Genomic DNA, 27,852 nt, shown 5'->3' on the forward strand with positions numbered 1-27,852 from the left:
AGTTACTAAATGGTTTATCAGTGGATTCACCCCAACTGATGCAGTCCTCGCAAACAAGCTTCTTTTTTAACTCAAGTTGTTCCCTACAATGCAAAATAGCGTTTCTGATTCGGTTATGAATATAAAAAAAAAAGTAGCTAAACATTTGTGAAACAAAATCAATTATAATTTCTCAATTAAATCAAAATTTACTTCATCAGTTCTTTGAGCAACTTTTAAGTCAAAATTAGGAATAAATAACTTAAGCTTTCATAATGCCGGTTTATCTTAGGTAGTCACCATATACCCAACCTTTTCCAACATTCGAGGATTGAATCTTCAACCGGTGATCCTCGATCGTGTCCTTCAGCCATTTCTCGAAAAGGACTTGCTAACGATTTATATCTATTGCGTAAAAGTAACCGTTTCTTTGTTTTATTAAAGTAAACTAATCCACACTGCCAATAAAACGGCAGAGAAAAGCCGAACGATTACAAGATTTGAGCAATTCAAATCTTTCACCAGAATGTAAGATTTACCATTTTGTAAATTTCGCGGGACATCACAGCGGATTTAAAATGAAAGAAGCACTCCTAAAAGTGAGGCTCATCAGTGTGTCCATGGAAACAAAGGGAGAGGGTAAATTGGCGCCATCTTTGTTTAGGTTGATAAAAATTGGATACTTCTTAGCGTTTTTGTAGAGTATTTAATAGCTTATACCATGGCAGAAAATGAAGAAGGTGGTGCAGCACAAGAAAGTGGGGGATATGATTATAAATGGCTGCACAGTTACCCTTTGATTCGGGTGAGTTGATAGGAATTGAATCGCCAGCCACTAGTAGTTATATTTGTGCATGTTTTTTGTTTTAATCACTCGGTTACATGAGGCTTTAAATTAATATATCCTCGTGATAAATTTTTTGTAGTATTCAGATATGAATGATGAAATGCGAACTGAGGCGATGGAGCTCTGTGCAACAGCTTGTGAAAAGTTTTCATCAAATAACGAGGTACATAAATTTTGTTTACTATAAAATTAATGTTTACAAATTTGATCAGGATCCCAGCAGTTTGGATACTTTATAGGTTCAGGTGGGAGTATTCAACTTGCTTTCTGGTATCCTTGACCTATTTCAAATGAACTACATGGCCGGGATTCTTTACATTCCCTTTTTAGTTTTGATCCAAAGACTGATTACTACTTTAGACCTCATCGTCCTCCAAAGAGGCTAAGGTGAACTTCTGATTGGGCTGAATAAACACCTCTGTCCTTCAACAATTGGAACCAAATATTTGAAATGAAATGACTAATGTAAAGTTGGTCACTATCCTCATGACAAGACTTACCCTGCAGGCAGAGCCTTTTCTTCTTTTCTTCTTCTTTTCTTCTTATTAACCCTCCAAGGGAAAAGGCTCTGCCGACATCCTGTTGTTGCTTTGAAATGCCGAAAGCCTAAAACTCCAGGCTAGTCAAGCCGGTTTTGCCTCTAGTCAAACTAGATTTGGTGCACACGTCTTTGCTTTTCATGTACACAGATGACCAAATCTGCGCCCACAATAGTTCAAGGGGGCCTGGAAAAGAATCAGTTTCTAGGCAACTGCTGCACATGTTAAAACGAGCAACAACAGGATGTCGGCAGAGCCTTTTTCCCTTTTTGATTCGAGGACGGGTTAAAAAGGCTCTGCTCTCAGGGTAGACAAGACTCTATTATGGTTGAGAGAAATTTCACATTCTCTCAGTCCTCTCTTCATGTAGACAGCATCCAGAGCTTCAGCAGCTGGTGTAGTTTGAGAATCTTGATCATCAATGTAAAGTTTGTTTTTATTAAATTCAGAAACTTTATGACACAACCTTGCTTTGTGCTCTCCCAACTAGGATCTTACAACAGCACTTCCTGTATATACACTGAATGAAAATATGGCATCTAATTTGAATTGCCATTGTTCCGGACAAACTTGCCTTGTCTTCACAGGGAAACACAAAAGGATTATCACATGTGTGAGAGGCTAGTGAGTCCAGAACAATGCCAGATGCCATATTTTGATTCTGCAGATGGTAACAACGTTACAGAGGTTCAGGTTTGTAACTGGGCCATGTCAATGTGTTGTGTTCCTGGGCAGAACACTTTACTCTCAGTGTCTCTCTCTTCCCAAGAGTATAAACAGGTGCCAATGTAATGAAATGCTGAAGGTAAGGGGGAGTAGCAATGCTTCTAGTTGCTTCATGCTAAGTGACCTAAGGTGAGCTTGGCTGGATGAGCCACTGGACTCAAAGTGCAGACACAGTAGCTAATTGCAAAAGTAATACTGTGTTCAAACCTATTTTATTTCAGGCTGCGGCAAAAATGATTAAAGAAAATTTAGACAAAAAGTTTGGCTCTTCCTAGCATGCAGTAGTGGGCGAGGGTTATGGTTTTGAGCTCACACATGAAGTCAAAAACCTTCTCTACATGTATTTTTGAGGAACTGTGGCAGTTTGTGTTTGGAAATGCTCCTGAAGAGACAGCAAGAACAATATTGCATCAACTGTAAACAGACTGAATTTGGTGGGTGCAGAAAGTTTTAGTAGTATCTCACATTACGTATATGTGCACGATCCTTCGCAGTAAAGCACTATTTGAGCAATAGTGAAAATAAGACCTGAAAAAAATTTCAGGCCTGTACGGGATTCGAACCACTGACCTCTGCGATACTACTGCAGTGCTCTACCAATTGAGCTAACACGCCAACTGGGAGCAGGCCATCAAATTAATTCGACATACACCCGTAGATGATAAATCAAACAACAACAAACATATGAAACATATGTATGAACTGCGGTTATGAAACGTATATGTGCACGATCCTTCGCAGTAAAGCACTATTTTAGCAATAGTGAAAATCAGACCTGAAAAAAATTTCAGGCCTGTACGGGATTCGAGCCACTGACCTCTGCAATACTAGTGCAGCGCTCTACCAATTGAGCTAACAAACCAACTGGGAGCAGGCCATCCAATTAATTCGACATAAACCCGTTGATGATAAATCAAACAACAACAAACATATGAAACATATGTATGAACTGCGGTTATGAAACGTATTTGTGCACGATCCTTCGCAGTAAAGCACTATTTGAGCAATAGTGAAAATCAGACCTGAAAAAAATTTCAGGCCTGTACGGCATTCGAACCACTGACCTCTGCAATACTACTGCAGTGCGCTACCAATTGAGCTAACACGCCAACTGGGAGCAGGCCATCAAATTAATTCGACATAAACCCGTAGATGATAAATCAAACAACAACAAACATATGAAACATATGTATGAACTGCGGTTATGAAACGTATATGTGCACGATCCTTTGCAGTAAAGCACTATTTGAGCAATAGTGAAAATCAGACCTGAAAAAAATTTCAGGCCTGTACGGGATTCGAACCACTGACCTCTGCGATACTAGTGCAGCGCTCTACCAATTGAGCTAACAAGCCAACTGGGAGCAGGCCATCAAATTAATTCGACATAAACCCGTTGATGATAAATCAAACAACAACAAACATATGAAACATATGTATGAACTGCGGTTATGAAACGTATATGTGCACGATCCTTCGCAGTAAAGCACTATTTGAGCAATAGTGAAAATCAGACCTGAAAAAAAAAAAGAAAAATTTCACGCCTGTACGGGATTCGAACCACTGACCTGTGCGATACTAGTGCAGCGCTCTACCAATAGAGCTAACAAGCCAACTGGGAGCAGGCCATCAAATTAATTCGACATAAACCCGTAGATGATAAATCAAACAACAACAAACATATGAAACATATGTATGAACTGCGGTTATGAAACGTATATGTGCACGATCCTTCGCAGTAAAGCACTATTTTAGCAATAGTGAAAATCAGACCTGAAAAAAATTTCAGGCCTGTACGGGATTCGAGCCACTGACCTCTGCGATACTAGTGCAGCGCTATACCAATTGAGCTAACAAACCAACTGGGAGCAGGCCATCAAATTAATTCGACATAAACCCGTTGATGATAAATCAAACAACAACAAACATATGAAACATATGTATGAACTGCGGTTATGAAACGTATTTGTGCACGATCCTTCGCAGTAAAGCACTATTTGAGCAATAGTGAAAATCAGACCTGAAAAAAATTTCAGGCCTGTACGGCATTCGAACCACTGACCTCTGCAATACTACTGCAGTGCGCTACCAATTGAGCTAACACGCCAACTGGGAGCAGGCCATCAAATTAATTCGACTTAAACCCGTAGATGATAAATCAAACAACAACAAACATATGAAACATATGTATGAACTGCGGTTATGAAACGTATATGTGCACGATCCTTTGCAGTAAAGCACTATTTGAGCAATAGTGAAAATCAGACCTGAAAAAAATTTCAGGCCTGTACGGGATTCGAACCACTGACCTCTGCGATACTAGTGCAGCGCTCTACCAATTGAGCTAACAAGCCAACTGGGAGCAGGCCATCAAATTAATTCGACATAAACCCGTTGATGATAAATCAAACAACAACAAACATATGAAACATATGTATGAACTGCGGTTATGAAACGTATATGTGCACGATCCTTCGCAGTAAAGCACTATTTGAGCAATAGTGAAAATCAGACCTGAAAAAAAAAAGAAAAATTTCACGCCTGTACGGGATTCGAACCACTGACCTGTGCGATACTAGTGCAGCGCTCTACCAATAGAGCTAACAAGCCAACTGGGAGCAGGCCATCAAATTAATTCGACATAAACCCGTAGATGATAAATCAAACAACAACAAACATATGAAACATATGTATGAACTGCGGTTATGAAACGTATATGTGCACGATCCTTCGCAGTAAAGCACTATTTGAGCAATAGTGAAAATCAGACCTGAAAAAAAAAATTCAGGTCTGATTTTCACTATTGCTCAAATAGTGCTTTACTGCGAAGGATCGTGCACATATACGTTTCATAACCGCAGTTCATACATATGTTTCATATGTTTGTTGTTGTTTGATTTATCATCTACAGGTTTATGTCGAATTAATTTGATGGCCTGCTCCCAGTTGGCTTGTTAGCTCAATTGGTAGAGCGCTGCACTAGTATCGCAGAGGTCAGTGGTTCGAATCCCGTACAGGCCTGAAATTTTTTTCAGGTCTGATTTTCACTATTGCTCAAATAGTGCTTTACTGCGAAGGGTCGTGCACATATACGTTTCATAACCGCAGTTCATACATATGTTTCATATGTTTGTTGTTGTTTGATTTATCATCTACGGGTTTATGTCGAATTAATTTGATGGCCTGCTCCCAGTTGGCTTGTTAGCTCAATTGGTAGAGCGCTGCACTAGTATCGCAGAGGTCAGTGGTTCGAATCCCGTACAGGCCTGAAATCTTTTTCAGGTCTGATTTTCACTATTGCTCAAATAGTGCTTTACTGGGAAGGATCGTGCACATATACGTTTCATAACCGCAGTTAATACATATGTTTCATATGTTTGTTGTTGTTTGATTTATCATCTACTGGTTTATGTCGAATTAATTTGATGGCCTGCTCCCAGTTGGCTTGTTAGCTCAATTGGTAGAGCGCTGCACTAGTATCGCAGAGGTCAGTGGTTCGAATCCCGTACAGGCCTGAAATTTTTTTCAGGTCTGATTTTCACTATTGCTCAAATAGTGCTTTACTGCGAAGGATCGTGCACATATACGTTTCATAACTGCAGTTCATACATATGTTTCATATGTTTGTTGTTGTTTGATTTATCATCTACGGGTTTATGTCGAATTAATTTGAGGGCCTGCTCCCAGTTAGCTTGTTAGCTTAATTGGTAGAGCGCTGCACTAGTATCGCAGAGGTCAGTGGTTCGAATCCCGTACAGGCCTGAAATTTTTTTCAGGTCTGATTTTCACTATTGCTCAAATAGTGCTTTACTGCGAAGGATCGTGCACATATACGTTTCATAACCGCAGTTCATACATATGTTTCATATGTTTGTTGTTGTTTGATTTATCATCTACGGGTTTATGTCGAATTAATTTGAGGGCCTGCTCCCAGTTGGCTTGTTAGCTCAATTGGTAGAGCACTGCACTAGTATCGCAGAGGTCAGTGGTTCGAATCCCGTACAGGCCTGAAATTTTTTTCAGGTCTGATTTTCACTATTGCTCAAATAGTGCTTTACTGGGAAGGATCATGCACATACACGTTTCATAACCGCAGTTCATACATATGTTTCATATGTTTGTTGTTGTTTGATTTATCATCTACTGGTTTATGTCGAATTAATTTGATGGCCTGCTCCCAGTTGGCTTGTTAGCTCAATTGGTAGAGCGCTGCACTAGTATCGCAGAGGTCAGTGGTTCGAATCCCGTACAGGCCTGAAATTTTTTTCAGGTCTGATTTTCACTATTGCTCAAATAGTGCTTTACTGCGAAGGATCGTGCACATATACGTTTCATAACCGCAGTTGATACATATGTTTCATATGTTTGTTGTTGTTTGATTTATCATCTAGGGGTTTATGTCGAATTAATTTGAGGGCCTGCTCCCAGTTAGCTTGTTAGCTCAATTGGTAGAGCGCTGCACTAGTATCGCAGAGGTCAGTGGTTCAAATGCCTTACAGGCCTGAAATTTTTTTCAGGTCTGATTTTCACTATTGCTCAAATAGTGCTTTACTGCGAAGGATCGTGCACATATACGTTTCATAACCGCAGTTCATACATATGTTTCATATGTTTGTTGTTGTTTGAAGTATCTCACATTGTTAAACAAAAGTTGCATTGCCTTAGAGGAGACTGTGGTCATATTATATTCCATTGGTGATATTTTTGTTCAATTGTACATATGCACTAAATTATTAATTATTCTGAGGCCAACAGTCCTTAGTATAACTGACTTCCGAAATAATGCATGATTTGCCACTATGTTAATTTTCTTGTATGATAGAGTGCATTTCAATACAAACTGAATTCAAATTAAAACTGGCAGACATCATAATATTTCTCTTTGCTCTTTTTGGCAGTTAAGAATACATCTGTTTTAGTTTCACAACACTCAATTGAAAAAAATCCTCATCCTCTCCACTTACGATCTCCCATTTAAGATTTACTGGAAGAAGATGTGAAAAGTGTGATTAAACAGAATAATGACATTAAAGTGACTGTAAAGGGGAAGGAGGGGTGTTCAGGTATGGTGTTGCATACATATTTGTTCCATTTGGGCTTAAACTGGCTGTGACTTAAAAGTAAACTTCACCCTTGGATAAATGATGTCCAAAAGTAAATGCCACATTGGAAAACCGAAACATTTCCCATTAAGAAATGCCGTGTCCTTAATCAAGTATAATGAAAAAATGGAAATTGATGACCAGAACTCAGAATTGGACACCTGATTACCTCATTAATGATCAGGGCAGCAGCACATATAAAGTCACCTTGCATCATACAAAAACTAACAAAAGAACCAACAAACAAACAAAAGAACCACTTTATTTGTTCTTTTTTTTTTAACTACAAAATGGGACTGCATTCGGTGTCCCAGAGTCAGTGGAATCTACCCCAGGGGCCTTACGGGCAGGTGGTTTCGTGGTGGAAGCTGGAACTTTGTGAGGCGATGCACTAGCTGGACGAGTGGTACCAGTAACACTGGACTTTGTCGGAGGACCAGCTGTCGCTGCACTTTTCGGTCTCTCTGGTTTCTTTATTTCATCTGTCTTAGTTGCTGCCGCTTTACCAATGGGTTTCTTTGTGCTTGGGGTGGTGGTTGTCAATTTCGTCGCCGGCGCCTTAGTGACAACGGAAGGCTTGGATACTGGTGCTTTAGTAACTGGAGCTTTGACATCTTTTCTAGATGTTCCACTTGAAGGCTTTGTGGCTCCGGGTTGTTTTTTCGCTGCAGCTAACCCTGTTGATGGGGCTGCTTTAGAAGGAGACTTGCCCGATTTTGCGCCAACTGATTGGGGCTTAGTTTTTGTAATCTTGTCCGTCTTCTTGTCTGTTGGAAAAGCATGGGTCTCATCAGGCTTGGCTGTTTTCTCAACAGGTTTAACCTCCTTCTCTGAGGGTTTTGTTTCTTCCAGTGGAGTTTGGGTTAGCTCTGTTTCGGGGAGTTACAGTCACAGCATGTTCTTCATGCGCCAAACGACAACCGTTGTTGCAGACGGCGAAGTACAAACGGTAACTACAACAAATGAGGAATTTACCTTTGAACAGTTTGAAGGAGAAAGTTAAGGCTGTTTAGTACTTAGAACTGTAGAGTCAAGGAAATTCTAATTTTGCGAGCCCTTCGTAGTTCAAGTCATGACAGGAAAGGTCGAACCAGTCAGATCAAAAAAGGAACCAAGACCATCTAAATAAAGACCCCGGAAAGAACTAACTGATCTTAAATTATATTTTTCCTGTTAAAACCACAAGAAGAGGCATACGAAAAGCAATAGTTTCTCCTATTAGTAAGTTAATTGCGAATGTACAATTCACAAAAGTAGCTTAAATTTTTCTGAAGAATCACTTATTTCTTTTGTAAATTGAAAATTTCATAGCCTCGTTATTCATATCTTCGGAATCAGAGGATTTTTCTTATGTTCGAAACTCTTCTCTAATGGTCGTCCCGTGGTCACGGAATTTATTAAGACACGTGCTTTGATAATAAAGGGGTCTAATTGTTCACAAAGGTAAAACCAACTAGTCTTGAGTGAGAGTAAGTGTTAAAAAGTTTCTGTATTTATACCAAGATTTGCATAGCCTTAACAAACGTGCAGTCTTGGGTGAACTTCGAACAATTTCACCGAGAGAACATCTGGTTTAGTTGCCCTTTTTTCGCGGCCTACAGCGCCGATACAATGTAAGTTCCTAGTTATTATGTTCATCGCGTTCGCTTTAGCCGCCTTTCAGTTTTATATTTCTGCATTTTGTAAACTTGTATTTTTGTTGGTTCTTTATCAGCTCAAACCTCTTCCTCTATCGAGCGTTTGAAATCATTACTGTAAGCGGCCACGAAAGGACACGCTGACACACTTCCCCAGAACACTTTTCACGGCTGAATTTCCTTGGGTTATCCAGAATTTCTGCCTAATGGAAGCTAGAACGTGCTCTCTACCAGAATGGCCACATGCCCTGTGGTAATCATCGATGATCACTGTGGCAACATGATCTTCTTTCGGAAGAATAATCTGGTGCTTTGATTCTGAGGGTAATGATGCTTTACGCAGCTGGCCACCAACGCGCAAAAGCCCATCCATAACGATTGAGTCAAGCTTGTAGAGGCGACTACTCTTCTTAACTGGTTTTTCGGGATGGTTGAACTCCTTGGGGAAGGCTCTTCTCTTTACATGCCTCAGAATCTCTTTCTCTGTTCTCTCGATCTCTTCAAGGGTGATGTAATTCGGAATGTCGCAGTTTAAACCTTTGTTTTTACTCGCATTCAGAAGTCTTTCCCGATAGCACAGGAGCCAGGCAACAATTTTCTTTAGGCGGAACCCTGGAAGAACATTTCTGGAAATAACACAACAGTGGACAGCTTTCCTTAACTAGTGAGGACATGCACACCTTAACATGCGTCGTTACTTCAGGATCTCCATCGAGTACGTTGTTAAATGCTTCGGTCTGCATTGGCCACATGTGTTCGGGCTTCCAAAGGTATTCCGGCCCCATTAACCAACGCCGCTGACTAAGGAAGACGGCGGCTGTCAATCCTCGAGAGACGTCGTCGGCAGGATTCATGTCGCCACTCACATGCTTCCACTGATGGGGGTTCAGAGCCATCACGAATAAGTGCGACACGATTGGCTACCAAAGTGTGGAATCGCCTTGTTTCGTTCTTCGTGTAACGTAATACTGCAGTGCTGTCTGTCCAGAAGACGTACTGGGAACTAATCGGTATCTCTAATTCTCTCTTCAAGACCTTGTCCTGCTGCGGCAGACAACTCAAGGCGCGGGATCGTAATCATCTTTAGGGGCGCCACACGTGACTTGGCACACATAAAAGAACAGTGGACAGCACCCTCGCCATTAACTAGACGCAGGTAGGAAACCGATCTGAAACCGCTCTCTGAGGCATCAGAGAAATGGTGCAGCTGGCTTGAAGAGATGTAGTCGAAACCAGCTGGTTTAACACAGCGATCGACGGAAAACTGCGATAATCTAGGAAGATCGGCCATCCATCACTCCCAGTGTGCCCTGTGCTCTTGAGGAATAGGATCATCCCAATTCAGCTTGACTCGACATAGCTCCTGAAGCAACCGTTTGGCCGGTAACACGAAGGGTGCGGCGAGGCCGAGGGGGTCATAAACAGAACTGACAATCGAAAGAATTCCTCGCCGTGTGGGCGGTTTGAGCTTAATATCCACTTTGAATCTAAAGGAGTCTGTCTCCACGCTCCATTTAACACCAAGAGCTCTCTCGACTGGGAGGTCATCCTTAGTAAGGTCAAGACTTTTCACTTCTTTGGCGCGCTCGGCTTCGGGGATTGTTTCGAGAACCCTGCGACTATTGCTGATCCACTTTGTCAGCCTAAACCCGCCTTTTGAGAGTAGTAACCGTAGGTCTCTCGCATGCTGTGAAGCCTCTTCAACTGAAGGTAGGGCCTTGAGACAATCATCTACGTAAAAGTTGTTTTTGACCGTGCTCAGAACTGCCTCTGGGAAATATTGGCTGTTGTCTTCAGCTGTCCTTCAGTACTCTCCTTGGTACTGAGTCAAAGTCCATGACTTTCTATCTTCGTTTAATAATTTTTTTGTACGTATATTTTGGTACTAGTTTTCTCAAAAGTCGACCGTGCGTTGGTATTCAAAATGGCTGATAACTCGTAAAGTTCATTATAATTGACGCTGAACTTTATAAAGTCTATCGAAGCTCAAATATCCTACACTTTCCGTTTTCTCAGGCACGCTGTGTATATGACTTGAATGGCTCGAGATGGCCAGACTAACTCCCCTGTGTTTTGCTCTCACCACATACAGGACGCAACCCTGCAACATCTCACGAATGAGTTTGAGAAAGGGAAGGCAGCGCCTATGAAGATGGATAATTTCGCTAACCTTTTGTGGACGCAAGGTGCCCTGAACGCTGCCTTGGCCAAACTTACCGATACAGAGCATCAGTTAGAGACAAAGAACACAGTGCTGAAAGAATTGGTTAGGACATTGGAGCAGACAAAAGAAGAATTAAAAGATGAACTTTCTGCTTCACAGGAGAAGACTTTACGATTGCAAATTGAAATTCAAAGATATGAAAGTCAAGTTGTACCAGCTCTTGAAAATAAAGTGAGATCGCTAGAAGAAGGAATGACACGTAGTGATGAGCGGATAAAGGTACGAGTAGTGCTTAGTTTTTTTTTTCTTTTTCTTTTTTGACTATTAAGGTGACTCACGCACTTTGAGCTCTGACGATTAATCATGGAACAAGCTATATTAGATCACAGCGGCATAAAACTGTTTTCACAGCCTAAATAATTTTCAATTGCGATCTAAAATTTATTTTACATCTGGTTACATATCAATTATTTTTACTTTACCGAATTACTAGCTTGCAATCAGGCGCTCATTATTAGTGCCTCAAAATGCGTGTTTTTCTACCAGCAGGAAGATTTTAGGTCAATCAATACTTTATTTACCCACGTAGAGTCAAGGAGCTCGTAGAGCTCATTCAAAATACGTACGTGCCTCTAAGATTAAGAATCTAAAAAACCTAATACATACTGACAAGACCTAATTGATTAGAAATTGAAATAACTAACAATTAACATTAAATTTAAGTTTGTACAGTAAAATACAAAGTCACTTAAATACAGGTATAAAATGGTGAGGCAGTAGCTTAAATAATTTAAAATTAAGATTAAAAACTAAGTTTGTACAATGAAATTGAGAGTCACTTAAATACAAGTATAAAATGGAGAAGCAGCTAAAGTATCAATGTTCTCAATAGCTTCTTAAAAAGGTTGATATTATTTGCCAGTTTTACACTTGTAGGTAATCCAATCCACAGCTGTGCACACATATAAGTGAGAGATTTTTTCATAAAATTTAAATTAAATTTAGGTGCGTAGAAATTAATGCCGGTTCCTCTCAGATTGTACATAGTTTCCCTAAAATTAAAAAAATCTCTGATAATTTATATTTGAGACTGTCGTTATGCAAACATATCTATAACAGAATAAGGGATTGTTGTTTCCTTGTGTGGTCTAACGTTCCATATTCAAGATTCGCAGCAATTCATCATAAAGGGTAAACTTGCGATAACCTATCAGTGATCTAAGAATATAATAGTTAGCAACTTCTAGCCGATTCGCTTGTACTTTCCCCAATCCAAGAAAGAGGGGGCAACAGTATTCAAAATGAGGGAGAATGAAAGTTTTATAGAGCCTTATCATAACATTGCCAGGGACAAAACGCCTGAATATCCTAAGTGCGCCACTTTTAGCGTATAACTTTTGAGGCTGTTTAGTAATATTATCCTTGAAATATAGCATGCTATCAAGCTCAACGCCAAGTATTTCGATAGATGGCAGTGTCTCAATGACAGAGCTGTGTATTGCCAGGTCATAACTGTACTTACAGGGACCAATTGGTACTGCTTGTGTCTTTGCGTTGTTCATCACCAGATGATTCTCTCCAAAGCACGATGATAACCACTCAAGACCATTATTCACTACAAATTCGAGAACCATGGGCGAGACGTCTGAGGCATACATAGTTATGTCGTCGGCGTATAACCTCAGAGATACATCCGGTATGGCGTAGTTCAAGTCATTTATATAAATGTTAAACAGCAGTGGTCCAAGGAGGGACCCTTAAGGGACACCCACCATTACTTCTGAGTAGCTGGAGCAAACACCGGACAACTTAACTCGCTGTCTTCACCCCAACAAATAGGAAGAAATCAAGTTTAATGCAGACAGAGAGGAGCCATACGCTTTTGATTTAGCCAACAGGAGGTTATGGTTAATAGAATCAAATGCTTTGGACAGGTCCACTGCCATGGCTATAACTGCCTCCCTTTTGGCAAGACTTCGCCTCCAGTCCTCAGTCATCTTCAAGAGTGCGGTGCAACAAGAGTGTTTCTTCAAGAGCCCAGATAGATTCGGAGAAAGATGTTCATGGAAAGTGCTGTACAGCTGGTCAAACATAACCTTCTCGTACACTTTAGAAATGGCGGTAAGGATGGAAACCGGACGATAATTTTCTTTGCGTGTATCCTTATCTTTTTTAAATACCGGTGTCAAGTTCCCACTCTTCCATTCAGTTGGCCATGGTTGGTTCATAATCAGATGGTTGATCAGCTGTGTTATCTCCTCCGTTAGGATGGGAGCAGCGATTTGTGTCAGCAGATTTACAATTGGATGATCGTTGAAGTCATTTTCACAGTGATTTGTTGAAACTATATTGGCGAAATAGCTATTAAATATTTCCACCACCTGCCTGGGTTCCGTCATGACCACACCGTTCTCAACAAGAGTTATGTTACTTAGTTTATTTATACCAGAATAAGGAAGAAGAGGCTTCATTTTCTTCCAAAATTCACCAAGATGTTTCGCTCCTGATGCCGTGTTGTAACAAAATTTACTTATTCCTTTACGCTTAAGTGAAGTTACTTTATTACGCTTTTGCTTATAAGCATTCCATGTATTGTCCTTTGGGTTTTTTCTGTACCTTTTGAAAAGGCTGTTTCGCAGAGCAATTTCATGTTGGATTTGAGGTGTTATCCAAGGAAGCTGATTGCCGCGCACCCATGTTTTCTTAATAGGTGCGTGCCTATCAAGAACGTCTTTAAACGGTTTGCTCAAATGACTCCATACATCATTCACATCCAAGAAACAATAAGCCGTCCCCCAAGGGATTTCACCTAGGTCCGCCAAGAACGTCTCGTGATCAAAATGCTTCATGCTGCGGTATTCAAGAAAGCATGGTTTTGGACTTGGAACTTTGTTTTTGCGTACAACAAACACCAAGTCGTGGTCGCTCAAACCAAGGTGCAAATTTCCTGAAGCTACAAAGCGCTCATTGTTACTTGTAAGAATAACATCGAGAAGGCTCTTTGTTTTGTCAGTAACGCGTGTCAGTTTCGTAATTTTATTAGCAAGGCAAAATCCATCACAAAAGTCGACCAGGTTTCTGTTTGCAGTCCGACCTTCAGCAATACTGACATACATATCTTGATTAAAATCACCGACTAATAACAGCTCTTTGCTGGTGTTATACATTGTTTCTGCAGCGGAGGATAGTGAGGTCATAAATACCAGCTCATTGCATTTGCCTGGTGATCTATAGCAGGCACAAACAAGGAAACGACTGTTGTTATTGTCCTTGACATCCAAGCAGATTGATTCCACTCCTTCAGGCTCTAGCTTCGCTCTCCTGTACACTGACAAATCAGCTCTTATGTAGGCAATAAGACCACCTCCACCTTTTTTGCGATCTCTGTGAACAATCCGAAACTTTACACAAAAGAACAGCGAAAACCGCGAAAGAAATGAATAATTTGAGCTCCAAAAACAAAAACATACTCAAGTTTTGTGCACGATGCGAAATTAAAAAAATGGCACACTCACCACATGTGTAACGCCGTGTCCCATTCACACACAGACATGCGCAGTGTCATTTTTAGGTGAAAACAAACTTCCGGTTGCCTCCAAGACAGGCAACGTCCTCAAATCTCAAGGTCTCTAACGTCAATGCTACAACCCTTGCCGACTCCTCCCCGACTCGCGTTGCTCAGGCCTCATTCTTTCCCACGGAAAAAATAGGTTCGCGCCTAGGCACCAGTGATGTAGGGCCTGTTTTCGGGATATCAAATGAAGACAGCACTTTGAATCTCATGGTTATTTTTTTTTTATAGAGACAATTTAAAGATACGTGATTTGGTTTCATTAGACTTTCATTGACAATGTCTCTGATCGTCAGACTTGTTTCATCAGTATTTAAGGTAAATGTTGCTGTAATATTTTTTTTTCTTTTTAGGAGCCGAATCAAAGTTGGAAAAGGAAACGAATGAGGCAAACACAAGACTGAAAAAAAAGAAACAAGGAAATTGAAGAGAGGGTGAAAAAAATCAACGAGCTGAGGAGGAATATAAAGACTCTAGATCAACAAAAGTTCCAAGAATTGGACAAGGTACGGCTTTTTTCTGATCGATTGGTCTTCTTCAGATCCTTTCGAATATTTTGATGTACACAGATTCTGGCTGTTAAAAATCCTCTAGTTTGGTTCACTGTAGGTTCCCTTACCGAAGATCGATTGTTTTTGATCACTTGGCAATTTGGCTAAGTCCAAGCACATTTTGAATTACTGCTGAAGAATTGGCTTACTTTCAGCTTAACTACTCCGTGAACGCGGCAAAGATACTACTCAGTTTTTCCCTTTGCCTTAGAGAGACTTAATTAATGTAGTGTTGTTTTCATTAACTTGTTGTTGACTTAGTCGGCTTCTTGATAGCAGATATACGCCGCACGTAATTCTATTTAATTTGTTTTTTTGTTTGCTTTTCCATGCTTTTATTTTTTGATCGATAGGTGTGGAAGGAAATGATGTCCATGCAAAAAAACATCGAAGACAGGAACAAAACAATCGACGAACTGGAAAAAAACATTAGGAAAGCATCAGTTAAAAATGAAAAATCCTGAGAACAGATCAGGATACTTGCGGACAAAGTGAAAACACTCAATGACGAAAAGAGTTCCATGGAAGGAAACCTGCGTCTAGTCTCATCAGGTAGCTGTTGAAACAGTTTCATTTTCTCAATAATATTACTTTATATGGAGGATGTTGAGTGATTGCTGAGCAAGGTTTTGTGACGGCTAGGGTATGCCTGACGCAAAAGTTATGTCGAGTTGTACTGTCTGCATACAGTAAAAACTACCTTAAGCGATCACAGAAGGTGTAAAGTCTGTTTGTATCGAAAGAGTAAGAGTATGGGAGGTCAAATTAAGACTTCTATGTACACTTGCATGATTTTTATAATGCAGTTGGACTGTAAAGGTTTTTCATACACGAGAAAAAAAGAGTGACATCATGTGTTGAACGTAATGCACTTCTCAAATGTGCTTTGGAATCATGTTCTTGTTTTCCGCAGATGCAAGAAAGGACAAAGATGTGATTGCCAACCTGAAAAAAGTTTTAGAAGAGCAAGATATAATATTTGCTGAACAAGGACAGGCATTTGACGAACGTCAAGGTGAATTGGAAACTCTTTCCACAGAACTGCAAACTTGGCTAGAAAAGTGCGCCTTAGCAACCAAGGCGCTGGACACAAAGAAAAAGGAAATTACCAGCTTGAAGAACCAAGCGATGGCTGCTAGTGATGGCATAAAAAATATGTCCAACAAGAACGAAGTCAATGAGCGAAGCGCCCTCGAGCAGATGCAGAACAAGGAGAAGGAAATAGCCATATTGCAGAAAGAGCATTGTACTCTGGAGGAAAAGCTGGTAAAGAAGGATGAAGAAATCAGCAAAATTAACGATTCAAGAGAAAACATCATGAAAACCATGCGTCAAACATTAGAGGTGGCTAACGCCAAAAGGGCAGAGTATGAGATCAAACTGTCCACCATCCGCGAGCAGTGTAAGGAGAATTTGAGAAGAGAGATGGAAGAGGAACTGTGGAAAATGAAACGGGATTACCAGAGACAACTTGACGACAAGGATAGGAGTATAGAGGAGATTACGCAGGAGAAAGAAAACGTGGAAAGAGAACTCGCTGCTGAAAGAAGCAACTCTTCAAAAGCAGATCCCTCTTCTTCGGTGAGAATAAAGTTTATTGGTTTCATTTTGTATCCCTGTTGACTCTGTTCACACTCGTCAGTGCTAGTAGTGCTGTGGGTGTTGGAAATAAATTAAGTCTTCTTTTTTTATTCTAACGCTCATTTGTTACTTTTCCTTCTTTTAACTTGTATGAAGAAAAGGGACATTATATCAGCTCGATATCATTTTGCAGTTTTTATTGCGAAAACTGTTTCACAATTTCGGCCTGAGGAGCTGGTAGCAAGACCTTAAAACTGTTTATTTGTTTGTTTCTTTAGGACCCTGATGTAGCAGACAAGGCGAATCCGACAACGGCTTCTTCAAGATCAGCAAAGAAATCCTTCAAGGGGAACAGCAGTGACATACCATTGGCTCAGGTAGATCTTGACGAGCCAGTTCATTCCTGGTTTAATGTTGACGAAATGTTAATCATAACAACTCCCTGATTCCGATATTTGACAAAAATACCAACCAAAAATTTCATGGAAGGTCGAGCAATGATTGGGTAAATTAAAATGTCAAGCGACTGGTTTCGATGTGTCCTTGTCGTTCCTCTCCACGTCGCGAAGGTTTTCTCGGAATCGGTCACCTAGTTCTCTGCCTGCTTCGCCGATGTAAATCTTTTTGCAATAAGAGTGAGTTATGTAATAGATTACATTGGCGGAGGTGCACGTGAACAAGCAACCAAGGGCAATCCGCGGTCTCTCCTTACACTTAGGTTGCACGGAAAGCCGCAAAACCCTTGAACAAAAGCTCATTTTTTAAACCGGCAGTCTAAATCCCACAGGTATCAACGAACGCTTTTCATTCAACTAATTTATTCATGTTTTTCTCCTTGCCATGTTCGCACCAATCACGTAGCTCCACTTTCTGCCTTTGAAAGCACACACAACCCACAATTCCTCTATTCGCTCCGATGAAGGGCTAACACCGTAACGGTGGTCAATATAGCATGTCAACTTTGTTGATATATTCAAATGATTATTGTTATATTATTATTATTATTATTATTATTATTATTATTATAGTAAATTATAGTAAATTTTATAGTAAATTTTTTTACAATTCTTTTGCGTTGAACTTTTGAAGACTCTGCATTTCCTTTGTCAAGAGACAAAATAAGAAATAGACTTCCCAAACAGCACATTATAATTTTATTACTCATAGCCATATAATTATGTAGTTTAGGTTAGTGATATTTTTCCTTAAGAGGAGAATTGTAACTAGCAAGATTTTTTTGATTTTTTTATAGACATGCTAGATTCAATAAAGGTCTTTTCTCATTAAAGATATTATTTTTTTTATAGTGACAATTTAAAGATACGATTTGGTTTCATTAGACTTTCATTGACAATGTCTCTGATCGTCAGACTTGTTTGATCAGTGTTTAAGGTACATGTTGCTGTAATATTTTCTTTTCTTTTTAGGAAGCCGAATCAAAGTTGGAACAGGAAACGAATGAGGCAAACACAAGACTGAAAAAAGAAACGAGGAAATTGAAGAGAGGGTGAAAGAAATCGCTGAGGAGAAATACAAAGACTCTAGATCAACAAAAGTTTTAAGAATTGGAAAAGGTACGGCTTTTTTCTGATCGATCGGTCTTCTTCAGATCCTTTTGAATTTTTTGATGTACACAGATTCTGGCTGTTAAAAAATCCTCTAGTTTGGTTCATTTTAGGTTCCCTTACCGAAGATCGATTGTTTTTGCTCACTTGGCAACATGGCTCAGTCCAAGCACATTTTGAATTACTGCTGAAGAATTGGCCTACTTTAAGCTTAACTACTCCGTGAACGTGGCAAAGATACTGCTCAGTTTTTCCCTTTGCCTTAGAGAGACTTAATTAATGTAGTGTTGTTTTCATTAACTTGTTGTTGACTTAGTCGGCTTCTTGATAGCAGATATACGCCGCACGTAATTCTATTTAATTTGTTTTTTTGTTTGCTTTTCCATGCTTTTATTTTTTGATCGATAGGTGTGGAAGGAAATGATGTCCATGCAAAAAAACATCGAAGACAGGAACAAAACAATCGACGAACTGGAAAAAAACATTAGGAAAGCATCAGTTAAAAATGAAAAATCCTGAGAACAGATCAGGATACTTGCGGACAAAGTGAAAACACTCAATGATGAAAAGAGTTCCATGGAAGGAAACCTGCATCTAGTCTCATCAGGTAGCTGCTGAAACAGTTTCATTTTCTCAATAATATTACTTTATATGGAGGATGTTGAGTGATTGCTGAGCAAGGTTTTGTGACGGCTAGGGTATGCCTGACGCAAAAGTTATGTCGAGTTGTACTGTCTGCATACAGTAAAAACTACCTTAAGCGATCACAGAAGGTGTAAAGTCTGTTTGTATCAAAAGAGTAAGAGTATGGGAGGTCAAATTAAGACTTCTATGTACACTTGCATGATTTTTATAGTGCAGTTGGACTGTAAAGGTTTTTCATACACGAGAAAAAAAGAGTGACATCATGTGTTGAACGTAATGCACTTCTCGAATGTGCTTCGGAATCATGTTCTTGTTTTCCGCAGATGCAAGAAAGGACAAAGATGTGATTGCCAACCTGAAAAAAGTTTTAGAAGAGCAAGATATAATATTTGCTGAACAAGGACAGGCATTTGACGAACGTCAAGGTGAATTGGAAACTCTTTCCACAGAACTGCAAACTTGGCTAGAAAAGTGCGCCTTAGCAACCAAGGTGCTGGACACAAAGAAAAAGGAAATTACCAGCTTGAAGAACCATGCGATGGCTGCTAGTGATGCCATAAAAAATATGTCCAACAAGAACGAAGTCAATGAGCGAAGCGCTCTCGAGCGGATGGAGAACAAGGAGAAGGAAATAGCCATATTGCAGAAAGAGCATTGAACTCTGGAGGAAAAGCTGGTAAAGAAGGATGAAGGCATTATGTCCACTTACTTGATTAATGTTTTTAGCTATATTTTGAAGGTAAGATGTCGCTCGATCGCGGAGAAAATTCAAAAACTTAAACGCTACGTGACTGTCGGAACAAGCCTACGGCGCCATTTTGGATTTATGTGTGCAGGGTCATTGTCGCGTGACCTCGATAAAATCGAACAGTAACCTATCCGACTGAAGTTTGCCGCATTTCCTGACCAGTCCCCTCTACTAACTATGATCAAAGCGAGGCTTGCTTTGTTTCGTTTTGTTGTGGCAGTGATACGATTAGCACGTAAATGAAAATGTAAGTACCATTACATACCTAGCAGAGCCTCAGGGATGATAAAAGAAAGTGTACCGTACATAAAACTGGAATCAAAATTGATCTCCATCCATGCATTGATCGGTACAAAACCAGGACAAGAAGCCAAGTGAACAGAGGGGCATTCAGGAAGAAGATACACAGAGTTGCTAGGAGGAAATACCCAGCATGCATGAAGCAGGAGGTGACTAACGCTAGTTTGTCTCCTGTCCCTCCCAGATGTCGCGTCAGCCAACCGAGTCTGTTGTCGATCTTATCTTCCATCTGATTGTTACCAGTTAAAATAAATTACACGATAATAGTAGCTTCAGAAACTTTTCAAGAAGCAATCATTTCACGCAAATCGTTGAAGTTCTATTCAAAAAACTAATTTGGAAATATAAAAGTAACATCCTAAATTTGATATTAAAAGCCGATCTTTTAACAATATAGCTTTATATGTAGGGGGTTATAAGCACAAAAGACTCAATTAAAAGACAAGCGATCACGCGCAGTTCTAATTTATCCACACACTTGCAAAAAGTCAAACCAGGTTTTTCTTACCTCTATCAAGTATCCAATCGTATCGCTGATAGTTTTCAGATTTTCCATGGTCTCATTGTAGTCTACAACCGAATTCAAACAAACTTTCTCAGAAGGTAAAACAATAACGATTGGCATCTTATTTGATTCAAAATGTCGTGAACCAGCGGAGGAAGAAGGACCAGTGCTCAGTGATTGGCGCAGAAAGTTCGTGCCACCTCTTTAGCCAATCAGATGCAAAACTAACAACAATCCAGAAAGCTCTGTCACGCTTTCACGCGCTTTAGCACCCTCTACTAACTATGATCAAAGCGAGGCTTGCTTTGTTTCGTTTTGTTGTGGCAGTGATACGATTAGCACGTAAATGAAAATGTAAATACCATTACATACCTAGCAGAGCCTCAGCGATGATACAAGAAAGTGTACCGTACGTAAAACTGGAGTCAAAATTGATCTCCATCCATGCATTGATCGGTACAAAACCAGGACAAGAAGCCAAGTGAACAGAGGGGCATTCAGGAAGAAGATACACAGAGTTGCTAGGAGGAAATACCCAGCATGCATGAAGCAGGAGGTGACTAACGCTAGTTTGTCTCCTGTCCCTCCCAGATGTCGCGTCAGCCAACCGAGTCTGTTGTCGATCTTATTTGTACACATGCTAGATTCAATAAAAGTCTTTTCTCATTAAAGATATTATTTTTTTTATGGTGACAATTTAAAGATACATGATTTGGTTTCATTAGACTTTCATTGACAATGTCTCTGATCGTCAGACTTGTTTGATCAGTGTTTAAGGTAAATGTTGCTGTAATAATTTTTTTTTCTTTTTAGGAAGCTGAATCAAAGTTGGAACAGGAAACGAATGAGGCAAACACAAGACTGAAAAAAAGAAACGAGGAAATTGAAGAGAGGGTGAAAAAAATCAACGAGCTGAGGAGAAATGAGCTGAGGAGAAATGAGCTGAGGAGAAATATAAAGACTCTAGATCAACAAAAGTTTTAAGAATTGGAAGAGGTACGGCTTTTTTCTGATCGATCGGTCTTCTTCAGATCCTTTCGAATCTTTTGATGTACACAGATTCTGGCTGTTAAAAAATCCTCTAGTTTGGTTCACTGTAGGTTCCCTTACCGAAGATCGATTGTTTTTGCTCACTTGGCAACTTGGCTCAGTCCAAGCACATTTTGAATTACTGCTGAAGAATTGGTTTACTTTCAGCTTAACTACTCCGTGAACGTGGCAAAGATACTGCTCAGTTTTTCCCTTTACTTTAGAGAGACTTAATTAATGTAGTGTTGTTTTCATTAACTTGTTGTTGACTTAGTCGGCTTCTTGATAGCAGATATACGCCGCACGTAATTCTATTTAATTTGTTTTTTTGTTTGCTTTTCCATGCTTTTATTTTTTGATCGATAGGTGTGGAAGGAAATGATGTCCATGCAAAAAAACATCGAAGACAGGAACAAAACAATCGACGAACTGGAAAAAAACATTAGGAAAGCATCAGTTAAAAATGAAAAATCCTGAGAACAGATCAGGATACTTGCGGACAAAGTGAAAACACTCAATGACGAAAAGAGTTCCATGGAAGGAAACCTGCGTCTAGTCTCATCAGGTAGCTGTTGAAACAGTTTCATTTTCTCAATAATATTACTTTATATGGAGGATGTTGAGTGATTGCTGAGCAAGGTTTTGTGACGGCTAGGGTATGCCTGACGCAAAAGTTGTGTCGAGTTGTACTGTCTGCATACAGTAAAAACTACCTTAAGCGATCACAGAAGGTGTAAAGTCTGTTTGTATCGAAAGAGTAAGAGTATGGGAGGTCAAATTAAGACTTCTATGTACACTTGCATGATTTTTATAGTGCAGTTGGACTGTAAAGGTTTTTCATACACGAGAAAAAAAGAGTGACATCATGTGTTGAACGTAATGCACTTCTCAAATGTGCTTTGGAATCATGTTCTTGTTTTCCGCAGATGCAAGAAAGGACAAAGATGTGATTGCCAACCTGAAAAAAGTTTTAGAAGAGCAAGATATAATATTAGCTGAACAAGGACAGGCATTTGACGAACGTCAAGGTGAATTGGAAACTCTTTCCACAGAACTGCAAACTTGGCTAGAAAAGTGCGCCTTGGCAACCAAGGCGCTGGACACAAAGAAAAAGGAAATTACCAGCTTGAAGAACCAAGCGATGGCTGCTAGTGATGGCATGAAAAATATGTCCAACAAGAACGAAGTCAATGAGCGAAGCGCCCTCGAGCAGATGCAGAACAAGGAGAAGGAAATAGCCATATTGCAGAAAGAGCATTGTACTCTGGAGGAAAAGCTGGTAAAGAAGGATGAGGAAATCAGCAAAATTAACGATTCAAGAGAAAACATCATGAAAACCATGCGTCAAACATTAGAGGTGGCTAACGCCAAAAGGGCAGAGTATGAGATCAAACTGTCCACCATCCGCGAGCAGTGTAAGGAGAATTTGAGAAGAGAGATGGAAGAGGAACTGTGGAAAATGAAACGGGATTACCAGAGACAACTTGACGACAAGGATAGGAGTATAGAGGAGATTACGCAGGAGAAAGAAAACGTGGAAAGAGAACTCGCTGCTGAAAGAAGCAACTCTTCAAAAGCAGATCCCTCTTCTTCGGTGAGAATAAAGTTTATTGGTTTCATTTTGTATCCCTGTTGACTCTGTTCACACTCGTCAGTGCTAGTAGTGCTGTGGGTGTTGGAAATTAAATTAAGTCTTCTTTTTTATTCTAACACTCATTTGTTACTTTTCCTTCTTTTAACTTGTATGAAGAAAAGGGACATTATATCAGCTCGATATCATTTTGCAGTTTTTATTGCGAAAGCTGTTTCACAATTTCGACCTGAGGAGCTGGTAGCAAGACCTTAAAACTGTTTATTTGTTTGTTTCTTTAGGACCCTGATGTAGCAGACAAGGCGAATCCGACAACGGCTTCTTCAAGATCAGCAAAGAAATCCTTCAAGGGGAACAGCAGTGACATACGATTGGCTCAGGTAGATCTTGACGAGCCAGTTCATTCCTGGTTTAATGTTGACGAAATGTTAATCATAACAACTCCCTGATTCCGACATTTGACAAAAATACCAACCAAAAATTTCATGGAAGGTCGAGGAATGATTGGGTAAATTAAAATGTCAAGCGACTGGTTTCGATGTGTCCTTGTGGTTCCTCTCCACGTCGCGAAGGTTTTCTCGGAATCGGTCACCTAGTCCTCTGCCTGTTTCGCCGATGTAAATCTTTTTGCAATAAGAGTGAGTTATGCAATAGATTACATTGGCGGAGGTGCACGTGAACAAGCAACCTAGGGCAATCTGCGGTCTCTCGTTACACTTAGGTTGCACGGAAAGCCGCAAAACCCTTGAACAAAAGCTCATATTTCAAACCGGCAGTCTAAATCCCACAGGTATCAACGAATGCTTTTCATTCCACTAATTTATTCATGTTTTTTTCCTTCCCACCAATCACGTAGCTCCACTTTCTGCCTTGGAAAGCACACACAACCCAAAATTCATCTATTCGCTCCGACGAAGGGCTAATGCTCGAAACGCCAACGTTTTTAACCGTAACGGTGGCCAATTTACCATGTCAACTTTGTCGATATATTCAAATGATTATTATTATTATATTATTATTATTGTAATAGTAAATTATAGTAAGTCTTATAGTAAGTTTTTTTACTATTCTTTTTCGCTGAACTTTTGAAGACTTTGCTTTTACTTTGTCAAGAGACAAAGATATGGACTTCCCAAACAGCACATTATAATTTTATTATTCATAGCCATATAACTATGTAGTTTAGGTTAGTGATATTTTTCCTTAAAAGGAGAATTGTAACTAGCAAGATTTTTTTTATTTTTTTATACACATGTTAGATTCAATAAAGGTCTTTTCTCATTAAAGATAAAGCTTAGCTATAGAGTAATTCTCAAATGATTATTATTATTATTAATTTTTTTTTCATACGCGGGATCAATGCTGGCAATCCCGGCCCATCTTACCCGCTCGACTAGCCAATCACAACACAGGATTCGCTCCTTCTTGCCCACGGTCGCTGCGTCCGATGTAATAAACTCCACTATGTAACCCCGTACGTTCCTTGCTCTGTTTCAGCTCAAAATCGAATGGACGAAAGTACAAAAAACTGAGGACAGTGACGAGGTCTTTACTCCGGGCTCTTCAAGGAGAACGTAAGAGCACACTCCTACTCACTGACCAGCTTTCGCAGCTTGGGATAAAAAGTCTCCTTAGGAATGAAACAGTTCAGTCGTTACCGTACGAACTTGGAAAATCCCAAAGTAGTCACTTCGTTTGATTTGTTGTTAGCCACCGTCTCAAAGGATCTTAGTCAACCACGCCTTTGTTTTTGTTTACACATACGGGCAAGTGCGGAGAAAGTCGTTCATATTACACTCGTAGCCTGGCAAGAGTCGTGCTGGTCCGTCAACCCTTTTTACCAAGCGTAAAGAAAGGAGTTGCAAAAAGAGTAGCGTGCTGCATCCTAAGAAAACATCCCATGTGCTCCACTATTACTAAACATGTACAGTTTTAAAATACGCTTAAACAAATGTTAAATATCTTCAAGGAATTTTTAAAACGTTTATCGATTGCACTCTCGGCCGAAGCGTATACCAGATCAACTTGTGATAATGAATCGCAATTATCGAGAACTTCGGTTAGATTACAACCAGTTAAACCAAGAGATTCAAGTTGGAATATTTGATCCTGTATGATGCTTGTAAGTGGAGTTATAACCAACACAACAGGCTGTTCATCCTCGTTGGCATCGAAGCGTGTAAGCAACAGTAGAGCTTGGAAAGTTAAACTTTTTCCAAACCCAGGCGGAAAAATAGCTACAAGATCCTTCTTTTTGGGGTAGAGCTGTTCCAAGCTTGGCGCTGATCGTTTATCAGATCGATTCCGCGTTGTTCTAGGATGCCTGTTTTTTATTACTTTAACGGCTGAGTGACAGTTATTTGATCTCGACCAATGAGAATTCTTCATTCTTTGTTTTGCATCGTGCATGAGCGCATTTAGAAATGCATGGTTGGTCATTCTAAGTAACCTAGGGTAACCTGCGGTCTTTCCTTACACTTAGGCTGCACTGAAAGCCGCAAAACCCTTGAACAAAAGCTCATCTTTCGAACCGGCAGTCTAAATCCCACAGGCATCAAAGAACACCTTTCATTCCACTAATTTATTCATATTTTTCTCCTTGCCATGTTCTCACCAATCGCGTAGCTCAACTTTCTGCCTTTGAAAGCACACACAACCCACAATTCCTCTATTCGCTCCGACAAAGGGCTAACGCTCGAAACGCCAGCTTTTATAATCGTAACGGTGGCCAATTTACTATTTCAGCTTTGTTGATATATTCAAATGAATATTATTATATTATTATTATTATTATTATTATAGTAAATTATAGTAGATTTTATAGTAAATTCTTTTACTATTCTTTTGCGTTGAACTTTTGAAGACTTTGCATTTCCTTTGTCAAGAGACTTAAAGATATAGACTTCCTAAACAGCACATTATAATTTTATTATTCATAGCCACATAGAACTCTAACACGATGTGCACAACTAGTATGTGACTCGACAGACAGCTTATCCGATGAGAACAAATACCTTCACCGTGTTTTTACGAAGAACAACTACAACAACGACTTCATCCAATGAAACACTCACCGACCCACTACTACCACCGAAACAAACAACACCGCAACCCCTACGACGACAGCAACCCTACCGTACATAAAAGGCATGTCTGAAAACATCTCACGCATCTTACTACCCTTCAATATCCGCGTCGCCCACAAACCCATCAACACACTACGTCGGTTACTAACCAAAGTTAAAGACAAAGACGAACCAAGGAACAGACAGGGAACGATTTATAAGATCAATTGTTCCGACTGCCAAGCCTCCTACATCGGTGAGACTGGCAGAAACCTCACAACAAGACTGACTGAACACAGACGGGCGACGAGGAAAGGTGATGTCAGCAATCACATTGCTGAACACCATCGACTTACCAACCACAACATTGACTGGGAATCTTTGCAATGCCTAACCTACAGCACTGACTATTTTCAACGACTGACTCTGGAAAGCTGGTTTACTAACTTAGAACAGACTCCCCTAAACAGATGTCAACAACTACCCGCACCATACAAACGACTCATTCACGACATAAACATCACAAACGACCGAAAAAGAACAACCTAACTTTACCGACAGATCGAAACAGACCAATCACGACCGACTTACGTCACTTGAGTCTTACAGCCAATAACATCACGGCAAAACCAACCGATTATTTCACACGAACTGGAATAAGAACATTCTACTGACAACAATCATTCACTTGACTCTGATGATGACTTCCGCACAGGTTGTCGAAACATCAGTCACTGCCACCGACAACAGTCCTTCTCAGGACTACACTCACCTGGACGATCAGACTACACCTTCACATGTTACCCCGGGTTCAAACCATTTACTGCATATGTAGTTTAGGTTAGTGATATTTTTCCTCAAAAGGAGAATTGTAACTAACAAGATTTTTTATTTTTTTATACACATTCATGTTAGACTCAATAAAGGTTATTTCTCATTAAAGATATTGCTTAGCTATAGAGTATTTCTCAAATTATTATTAATTTTTTTTTTTCATACGCGGGATCAATGCTGGCAATCCCGGCCCATCTTACCCGCTCGGCTAGCCAATCACAACACAGGATTCGCTCCTTCTTGCTCACGGTCACTGCGTGCGATGTAGTAAACTCTATTATGTAACCCCGTACGTTCCTGGCTCTGTTTCAGCTCAAAATGGAATGGACGAAAGTACAAAAAGCCGAGTACAGTGACGAGGTCTTTACTCCGGGCTCTTCAAGGAAAACGTAAGAGCACACTCCTACTCACTGACTAGCTTTCACAGCTTGGGATAAAAAGTCTCCTTAGGAATGAAACAGTTCAGTCGCTACCGTACGAACTTGGAAAATCCCAAAGTAGTCACTTCGTTTGATTTGTTGTTAGCCACCGTCTCAAAGGATCTTAGTCAACCACGCCTTTGTTTTTGTTTACACATATGGGCAAGTGCGAAGAAAGTCGTTCATATTACACTCGTAGCCTGGCAAGAGTCGTGCTGGTCCGTCAACCCTTTTTTACCAAGCGTAAAGAAAGGAGTTGCAAAAAGAGTAGCGTGCTGCATCCTAAGAAAAAATCCCACGCGCTCCACGATTACTAAACACATACAGTTTTAAAATACGCTTAAACAAAGGAATAGAGGATACCCGTCGAAGCTCCGGAGGAATATATAACTAGGCTATCTTCTCCAGTAGAGAAGGGTCACTTAAAAACAAAGAAAGTAGCACACAGAATAAA

At 40.0% G+C, this 27,852-nt stretch overlaps 3 protein-coding genes across 10 annotated transcripts; 2 read left to right on the plus strand and 1 right to left on the minus strand.

The window, feature by feature from the left end:
• The first annotated feature begins 80 nt into the window (after window positions 1-80).
• Window positions 81-2,451, plus strand: LOC148722702 (dynein axonemal light chain 4-like). Its single transcript, XM_088735520.1, has 3 exons — window positions 81-784; window positions 906-989; window positions 2,313-2,451. Exons 1-3 carry the CDS (start codon window positions 701-703, stop codon window positions 2,364-2,366), a joined length of 222 nt encoding a protein of 73 aa, XP_088591646.1. The 5' UTR covers window positions 81-700; the 3' UTR covers window positions 2,367-2,451.
• On the plus strand, window positions 2,394-27,852 carry LOC111322422 (uncharacterized). 8 transcript variants are annotated; one of them, XM_088735513.1, is made up of 11 exons: window positions 6,615-10,540; window positions 10,923-11,273; window positions 14,919-15,071; window positions 15,470-15,668; window positions 16,030-16,697; window positions 16,976-17,074; window positions 18,125-18,271; window positions 18,671-18,869; window positions 19,231-19,583; window positions 21,274-21,456; window positions 21,856-22,020. In XM_088735513.1, exons 4-7 carry the CDS (start codon window positions 15,638-15,640, stop codon window positions 18,206-18,208), a joined length of 882 nt encoding a protein of 293 aa, XP_088591639.1. In that variant the 5' UTR covers window positions 6,615-10,540; window positions 10,923-11,273; window positions 14,919-15,071; window positions 15,470-15,637; the 3' UTR covers window positions 18,209-18,271; window positions 18,671-18,869; window positions 19,231-19,583; window positions 21,274-21,456; window positions 21,856-22,020. The 8 variants fall into 8 exon arrangements, with proteins under 8 accessions (XP_088591640.1, XP_088591639.1, XP_088591638.1 ...); XM_088735514.1 differs by lacking the exons at window positions 6,615-10,540; window positions 10,923-11,273 and adding an exon at window positions 2,394-2,525; XM_088735512.1 differs by having other exon boundaries at window positions 6,615-11,273.
• On the minus strand, window positions 12,818-14,533 carry LOC148722703 (uncharacterized). Its single transcript, XM_088737068.1, has 2 exons — window positions 14,510-14,533; window positions 12,818-14,395 (listed from the first exon to the last, which is right to left on the minus strand). Exons 1-2 carry the CDS (start codon window positions 14,531-14,533, stop codon window positions 12,818-12,820), a joined length of 1,602 nt encoding a protein of 533 aa, XP_088593194.1.

The sequence above is a fragment of the Stylophora pistillata genome, chromosome 10, assembly GCF_964205215.1.
Source record: "Stylophora pistillata chromosome 10, jaStyPist1.2, whole genome shotgun sequence".
NCBI classification, from domain to species: Eukaryota; Metazoa; Cnidaria; class Anthozoa; order Scleractinia; family Pocilloporidae; genus Stylophora; species Stylophora pistillata.